The sequence below is a fragment of the Marmota marmota genome, unplaced genomic scaffold, assembly GCF_001458135.2.
Source record: "Marmota marmota marmota unplaced genomic scaffold, marMar, whole genome shotgun sequence".
Taxonomy (NCBI): domain Eukaryota; kingdom Metazoa; phylum Chordata; class Mammalia; order Rodentia; family Sciuridae; genus Marmota; species Marmota marmota.
The window spans coordinates 7,098,135-7,107,020 of record NW_026000243.1 but is presented as its reverse complement, the minus strand read 5'-3'; the positions used below and the strand labels follow the sequence as shown (position 1 = coordinate 7,107,020).

The window sequence follows — 8,886 nt, the reverse complement described above, 5'->3', positions numbered from 1 at the left end:
CACACCCTCGTGTCTGTGAGCATAGAGCTTAGGTGTGCTAGCACACATAGCTCAAGTGACCACCTCCTCACTGAGTGCAAAGACACCTCTTCCAACTCTCTCCAGCAAAGCTCCTCCCCTCCCAAGTTAGACCAGAGCCTGGGCAATCACACCAGCTCCCTACAACTGCTTCTCCCCAGATTCCTTGGCTGACCCACTGCCCGTGCTCAGGGCACGAGACCCCAGTACAGAAACACAGCACCCGGCTGGCCTGAAGAAAACAGCAGGGTAGTGTGGCCTCCACGCAATCTGACACCAGGGTCTGTGCTGAGGGGAATTTAGGAGCAGTTTCTTGCAAATGGAGCTAAGAGGAAGGACAGACAGCCAGTCAATTCCAGAAAGGAAAATTTTTATCTAAAAAGAAATAAAATGTTTTATCATACACACAAACACACACACTGAAGGCCACAATGGGAGAGTGTAAAACAATTCCAATCAGATTCATCTGTCTTCTAGGGTCCTTTGGACTTGGGTTTCTGGAGGAGTGTCACCCAGGACCCCACAGTCGCGACTGCAGTTGCCAACACCTCCACTGATGAGATCCCAGAAGCTCCTCCTTAGAGACACAGGAAGCAGGTCTGCAGGAAAAAGCCTCAGGCCCAGCCTGGGGCTGGAGCGGGAGTCTGTGGCCTCAAGCCTTTGTGCTTGGCTGGGCCACGGGCACTGCCCACTGTTCCCCCTCCTCACCTTTCCGACACCACTGTGGAGACTGAGGGAGGCAACAGGCTCTCCAGGGGGGATTCAGAGTCCTGAGGATGCAGTTCACAGTCTGGGTTTGCGGAGAAGAGAGGAACGAAGCAGGAATACAGCCAGTGGTCTTGTCCTCAGCCGGCAGGTGTGCGTTGGGGTGGCCCCACAGGCGTTCATGATGGGTTGACTGGCAGGCTTCCCTGCCTCTACACCCCAGTCTGCTCTTTGATCCAGTCCCGAAATACAGGTAGCCTCGTATACACGCCTGGCTTGTTTCTCTGGGCGCAGCCTTCACCCCAGCTCACCACACCTGCCTGGAAGATTCGTCCATCCTCCTCCACGCTGGACAAGGGGCCCCCGGAATCACCCTGAGTAGAGAAAGCCCTGTACGTGAGGGCCTTGCCCCATCTCTCCCCAGGACTGGCCTCTCCCCAGGACCCGCCCACTGGCAGCCCACACACCTGGCAGGCATCCACGCCCCCAGAGAGGAAGCCCACACACATCATCCGCGGGGTGATCTGCTGCGGCATCAGGCCCTCACAGGTCGTCTGGTTGATGATGCGGATCTCACCCTTCTGCAGGATCAGCGCCCCGGAGCCTGTAGAGCGGGTAGGACAGGGCTGACTCAAACAGGGAGCTCTCCTACGAGCTGCATGGGGAAAAGGTCACTGGAGATGCTCCCCACAAGAGGCAGTTGACCAGCAAAGCTCTGTAAACAGCCCAGGTGTGGACAACTAACAAATGCGTAAGTAATTGATGGCACTTCTCAATGGAATACTACTCAACCAGAAAATAGGCAATATGCTGGAAATCTGTCAGATGATATGAAGTCAAATGTGCACCAAGGTAAGGAGTGTGAAGAAAGCAGGAGGACAGAAAGTGCCACCAGATGCCACAGTGGTTTTGCCAGGGCAGGGGAGCTACAAGTCAGGTTTTTATTCTTTACCTCTCTATATGCTACAAATTTTCAGCAACATGCTATATAAATATTACAGTGGATTTAAAATTTTTTTTACGTTTGCCAACAGACTGCCTCCTACAAGTGGGTGCAGAAGGAACAGGCCACTCATTTCCATGACAGGTAATATCACAGCACAGTTAATGGCCTTTCCAAGTGACAAAGGGCAGCCACACCCACATTCTCATATACATTAAGTACCACTTCTTTTTGCCCATGAAGAACCAAGGTCAGAGTTTAAGAAATTCACCCAAGTCACTCAGGTAGTTAAGTGGCAAAGCCAGGCCTTCAATCCAGAGCCCAACCTGCAAATCCCATGCCCCTTTTACATTCTACCTTATACAGCCTCATCCTGCCAGGCAAAAAGAAATCAGGGAAATCCATTGGCTCAGAAGCCAGGCAGACAAGTTAGACACCAAAAAGGATGCAAATACAGAGGCAGGATAGCTGATAGCCACCTCCGAAGAAGGCCTGAGGCTCTCTGCAGGTCCCTGGGCCCAGCCTGAAGCTTACCTCCCTCCTGGGTGTGCCCCCAGCCTGTGACCCAGATGGCCTTGCCAACAGGGAAGACATGAGAAGTGTCAGGCAGGCAAATCGGCCGCACCACAGAACTGTACTCAGCAGGCTTCTTCAGCTCCAACAGTGCAATGTCATAGTCGAAGGTGAAGTCATTGAAGGAAGGGTGGGTGATGATACGCTTGAGCTGGTGCTCCTGCACCCCAGAGTCACTGCGCTTGCTCTGATCATGAAGGCCCAGGAAGGCAGTCCACAAAGTGGGGTCTGAATACCTGGGAGGTGTCAGAGGAGAAGTGGCCATGAGACTGCAATTGCAAGGCTGCGCCAGGACACATGTGAGTGCGTGTGCACACCAGTACTACACCAAGTTCCTGCTCACCATACATAAAGCCACCAGGACCTGCTAAGAAGCAGGTGACAGAGGAAAGTGGCCCTTACTTGGGCTTGATCCTAAACTGAAAACTCTATTAAGCACCCTGACACAGCACTGAACCTCTCTGGACCTCTTTATTCCCTCTTTTAATACACTTTTAATCTGATTATCAAGAAATACGTATCTTGGCTGAGTGCACTTGTAATCCCAGAGGCTGACGCAAGAGGATGGTAAGTCTGGGGCCAGCCCTATTTCAAAATAAAATTTAAAATGCTGGGGATGTAGCTCAGTGTAGAACACTTGCCTAGCATGGTCGAGATTCTGGGTTCAATCTCTAGTAATGCAAAAAAAAAAAAAGTATCTTTTAATCTGATCTTTCAAGGAGGAATAACTCAAAAATCATCCAATTTTTTAACACAATGGTATATATATTCTGAGACCAAAGCGAATTGAAAAATATATTGAGTTTTAATGTGAGGTTAGTGATTGGCCGTGGAACAAGTTAGCAATTCTGAAGCCATATCAGACCATATCTGGAGGGCAAGAGCAAAGAAGCGAGGACACAAATGTGGCTGAGAGCCAACTTCCAGTGTGGGGAAAAAAGAGATTTACAAAAATGAAAAGTCTCACTAAAACTTCATGATTTAAAAAATTTAGCCTCAAAGTAATGCCATTCCCAGGGGCACCCGAGACTTAGATTCCGTTTCTCCATTAAAAGGAACCAGGGCTCTTTGGAGAAGTGGCAATTTCAGATCTGGAGCAAAAAAAGTTATAGGCTGAAGTACTAAAGAAGTGTCCTAGCAGCTGCGCTTAAGTCAGAAATGGTTCCCCAAAACACAGGTACACATGCAAAGAGCAAAATAAAGTAAATGGGGTCAAGTGCAACAATTAGTGAACGTAGAGAGGGTCCGAGGTGCTCATTGCTCTAGTCCTTTTTTCCTTTCTTCCTTTCACCACTATACTTGCAACATTTTGTAGGACTGAACATTTTCCAAAATAAAAAATTGAAAAAAAAATAGATCTTTAAAATAGAAAAATCTAAATTGCAGAGAAAAGCATGAAAACCTACTTCATTTTCTCTAATCTCTCAGGAAAGTCAAGAGGTAGCTGAGCTGTGTAGCCATAGCACCCCTCCTCATCCCTGCCCTGAGCTGGGCCTCCTCCCTGCTGAAGCCCTGCTGTTCCACAGGTCCCCTGACTCCCCTTGCATTGGTCACCTCCTTGTCATTTGTGCTGCCACACAGCCCGCTCACCGGAACCTCACACCCTGACTGAAGCATTACCCTCCAAACTGGGTCTCTACTCTCTAAAAAAGAACTTCCTAAAAACTGCTCTTGTGAGATCCTTTTCATTTTGTTAAGCAACATAAAGTGATTCCCAAGACGAATCAGGTCAGACCTCAACTTCCCACCACCACTCATTGGCCTTTCCCTTTCTTCTTTTTTCTTTTTCTTTTTTGGTATGGGGGATTGAATCCAGGGGTACTCTATTACTGAGCTACATCCCCAGCCATTTTTATTTTTATTTTGAGACAGGGTCTTGCTGAGTTGTTCGGGCTGGCCTTGAACTTGTGATCCTCCTGACTCAGCTTCCCAAGTAGCTGGGATTATAGGTGTGCACTGCTGTGCCCAGCTAGTCTTCCCTTTTCTAATGTTTCTTCCCATTCATCCTTCATCCTGGCGATACAGGCATCCATCCATTTACTCATTCATTCATTCAGCAACTATTGGGCACCCATGATGTTCTAGGAATTACACTAAACTCAGTCCCTTTTTTTAAGTTGACAGTTTACTGGGGGAGAGAGACATGAAAATCATCGATCACAGCCCAACATGAAAAATGTCCCACAGAGGAAGGGATAGAAAGCTCTGGAAGAGTACAGGTTGGGTAGCAGTGAGAGGAAGGAAATAAATCAAGTCCTAAAGTCAAAAAGGATTGGATCAAAGTCTGCAGGTAGGGCAGAAAGCAGCATATTTAAAAAGAAAACGGTGAGTTTTTAGGAAGCAAAACTTGAATAACATAAAGGTATAAGACCAGAGGTGAGACTAAGGCTGGTCAGATTGGCAGAAGACAGATGACATGGCTGTCATTGGAAGGGGGTCATTGGAAAGGGGATTCTACTTTATCCTGCAAGCCAGGGCAAGCATTTAAGCAAGAGGTTGATGCAATAAGATTTTGGAAAGACTGTGCTGGCAATGTATTGTGCAGACCAGAGTGCTGGGAGGGAGCAAGGAGGTCTGTAGTCTAGGGCAAGCCAAAGGATGCTTCAGGAATGCTCAGTAGGCAAGATCTCAGAAGTAGAAAGGATGAGATAGGATGGAGGAGAGGGACAGTCAGCCTAGTCCCTTCCACCTCCATTCTGTGTTATCCCAGCACAGAAAGGCCCTTGTCAGGCTCCTTGCCTCACCTCCTCTCCCTGAAACTGGGCCCCATGCACCCAACAACCCCAAACCCTCTTTCGAGAAACCCTCTCTATTAATCCTGCACAGTGGTCTTTTTCCTACAGCCAACATTATTCACCCAGAAAAGCATTCAATTTCATCAGCAAGTTCAGTGCTATAGTTTAGATTTAGAGTGTCGCCTTAAAGGTCCATATGCTAAAGACTTGGTCCCTATGGTGGCACTTTTGGGAGGTGGTATAACCTTTTAGAGGTGGGGCCTACTGGGAGGTCTTTAGGTCACTGGGGCATGCTCTTGAAGGGGAGATTATGAGACCCCAGTCCCTTCCTCTTCTTCTCTTTTGCTTCCCAGCCACAAGGTAAACAATTTTTTGGTACTGGGGATTGAACCCAGGGGTGCTTAATCACTGAATCACATCCCCAGCCCTTTCTATTTTTAATTTGAAACAGGGTCTTGCTAAGTTTCTGAGACTGGCTTCAAACTTGTGATGCTCCTGCCTCAGCCTCCTGAGTGTCTGGGATTGCCAGGCATACACCACCATGCCCAGCAGGGAAAACAGTTTTGCTCTGTCCCTTGATCTCTGCCATGGCCATTCAACCAGAGGCTTTTAAAAGCAATGGGTCCACCTAATCATAGATTGGAACCTCTAAAACTGTGAGCAAAAAAAAAGTGACCCTTTTCTAAGCTGATTGTTTCAGGTATTTGTCACAGTGATGGAAAGCCAACTGACAGACTGCCAGTGTTTAAGGTCTGCACACCTACCAGGAACAGAGAGACCAGGAGGGCAGATGCAGTCATTGAAACTTCCCATAGTAATCACTAAGACAGCATTTACAAGAACCAAGCACCCTTCTCCAGGCTGACCAAACAGCCCTGCAATTTAAGATAAGGACTTGAGTAAAGAATCATTTGCTTAAGACACACAGTTAATAAGTGTGGGCCACCATTTAAATGTAGGCAGCTTGTGTACTTCATGGCATTAAAACACCTTTCAGGACAGGTGCAGTGGCGCATGCCTGTAATCCCAGTAGCTGGGGAGGCTGACCTACAAGTTCAAAGTCAGCCTCAGTGACTTAGCAAGGCACTAAACAACTCAGTGAGACCCTGTCTCTAAATAAAATACAAAATGGGGCTGAGGATGTGGTTCAGTGGTTGAGTGCCCCTGAGTTCAATCCCTGGTACCAAAAAGAAAAAGAAAAAAAAAAAAAAAAAGCCACCTCTCTACAGTGCCTTAGGAGCACTAGATGACTCAGAAATGCACGCAGAGTAACTCGACCCCAGGTCCCCGCACACTTCACACGTCTGCCTCTGTGCACAACACTCCCTTTGTCTGGAAGGTCTGCACCACCTGGTCCTGCTGACAAAACCCCTCACATTCCAGCACTTGGTTTAGACACCTCTGCTCAATCGTCACCCTTCCCATCGCCTGGGGGGCCTGAGGTAGCCTGTACACAGTTCCGGCACAGCACTTACCACCTGTGTGCATGTGTGCATGAAGGTGTGAGCAACTGTAGTGTGTTATCCCTGACCTAGCAAGACTGTGAAGTACAGAAACTAAGGCTCGTTTCCCACATACTATTAACAACAATGGCTGTTATAAAAGGCACCATGAATTAGCAGAAGTAAGACAGATATTCAACAGAAGATGAGGAAAAAGAAATAAAAAATGAAATTTTGAAGCAAAGAAAGAGAAAGCAGTAAACACAGGCCCAATGCACGCACGCGCGCACACACACACACACACACACACACACACACACCCCTATCTCCTAGCTGGGCCCCCTGAAGGACTTAGAAAATAGTGACTCTGCAAATAACAATGAGCACCCAGTTCTTGATTTCTAATACCATCCCCTGATGAAGTGCTCCTTGCAGAAGTGACTGGTTCTAAGGCTGGGGCAGAGAAGGTGTCAGATGAGTCTAGTGTTGCTAGAAAGCAAGGGAGTGACTCCGAAACACTGAAAGAATGGAACAAGTCAAAGGGACACAGAAGCGGCCCTCAAGGAGTTCCCAACCGGCAATTCTGGAACAATATGAGCAACAAAGTAAGTATCACGTTATTGGGTTACAACCCCCAAATACAAAATAGATACATGAGTCAACATGAATGCAAATAAATGAAAAAGGACAAACTTCCTTACAGTGCACCTATACTAGAATGGAAAATAACATTTGTTCTTTTTTTGCTTTCACTCTCATTTGTTGAGTATTTTTTATTTGCCAGGTAAACTATGCTGAATATTTAATACTTTTCCTCATTTAATCTGTATACTAACTTTTACAAGTAGGTATTCTTCTGTTTCACCTATGAGGAAATTGTGTTTCTGAGAATTTGAGTCACATGTGAGACAACTCATTAGTAATTAGGGAAGTCAAAGTTTAAATTCAATCTTAGCTCCACAGCCAGCACTCTTAACCAATATTTCTTTTAAGTCAGCTAACCAATAAATAACTCAATATATTAGCACAAAAGGGATTTGAAAGTGGTTCAAATTAATCATGTTTAATTAAAGAGATCATGATTAGTGAACACAACATTCATCTTAACCGGAGCCAGGACAAGGGAATGTATTCTTCACTGAGTGACCAGTTCTGTCTTCTTCCTCTCTTACACCAGTATCCAAGTCACTTGAGAGAAATAGAAATCTATCATATAGTCTGGTACATTTATATCCCACTTCTTTAAATGTTATGGAGGACTTACATTTCTATCATTTCATTTAAAGTCATCCAAGACTGCTTTATGTACTGTTCCTTAGGAACATTGTATCACATGCTTAATTTCTGCACAGTGAGTTCTATTCTTCTGGCACACAATTCCACTGCTGCCTCTTGTACACTCTTCAGACATGTATCCAAAGATAGAAAAGACAGCTTCAGACATGTATCCAAAGATAGAAAAGACAGCAGTGGAATGAAAAAGCCCTGTTTTCATAAACTTATTGTGTTTGGATATACCAGTCATCCGGAGTGTTATTTGCAGCAACAGCCATTTCTTTTCCAGGGGGACTACAAAAAAGATGAAGCTGTCAACTTACAGATATATATCTATCAAGTAAATCCAGAGTCTGCTGTGCATGTAGGCAAGTAATTTTTGAGACCCCAATCTACTAGACTTCTCAAAATTCTCATCACTCCTTTTTATTAGACAACAAAAGCAAGAATGGTCTTCACCTACTCTATACAAAACATGCTTTGATGCTACAGCTAATGTGACAGTTTTTGTCAGAGTAAGATAGAGTCACTTTGTGAACATCCAGATATGAAAAATTGTGTTCTATATGTGTAATATGAATTATAATGCATTCTGCTATCATATATAACAAAATTTTCCAAAAAAAGAAAAATTCTAAATAGACTCACATCCAGTGTAATTGATGTGATTCTGCAATCCGTATATGGGCTAAAAATGGGAGTTCATAACCCACTTGAAGCAAAGTGTGAAAGATGATATATCAAGAACTATGTAATGTTTTGAACAACCAACAATAAAAAATAAATAAATAAATAAATAAATAAATAGACTCACATCCAAAGATCAGAGAAAATAATGACGTGGTAGTGGAGAAAGCTAGCAAGCACTACCTTAACCAAAGGATAATGAGCAACATCACCAGAGGCAGGTCATGCTCACACATGTGATGGTTTAGATCTGGACTGTCCTCCCAAAAGCTCGTGTTGAGAGCACGGACCTCATGCAGCAAGGTTCAGAGGTGGGGCTTGGGCAATGACTGGATCTTGAGGGCTCTCACTGGATGGACTTATCCACTGGTAGCTGAATGGGCTACTGGGAGTGGGACCTAGCTAGAGGTCACTGGGGGTGTGCCTGGGAAGAGTTTATCCTGTCCCCAGGCCCTCCCCCCCTGCCCCCCTCCCCGTGTGTGTGTGTGTGTGTGTGTGTGTGTGTGTG

At 45.6% G+C, this 8,886-nt stretch overlaps 1 protein-coding gene across 1 annotated transcript in view; it reads right to left on the bottom strand.

The window, feature by feature from the left end:
- Positions 1 to 371: 371 nt before the first annotated feature.
- St14 (ST14 transmembrane serine protease matriptase) overlaps positions 372 to 8,886 on the bottom strand; it is a 46,684-nt gene continuing 38,169 nt past the window's right edge. Inside the window, exons 17-19 of the mRNA XM_015499049.2 lie at positions 2,201 to 2,475; positions 1,191 to 1,327; positions 372 to 1,097 (exon numbers count right to left, since the gene is read on the bottom strand). Of these exons, the coding sequence (XP_015354535.1) occupies positions 936 to 1,097; positions 1,191 to 1,327; positions 2,201 to 2,475 (574 nt within the window). The 3' untranslated portion in view covers positions 372 to 935. The remainder of the gene's footprint in view (positions 1,098 to 1,190; positions 1,328 to 2,200; positions 2,476 to 8,886) is intronic.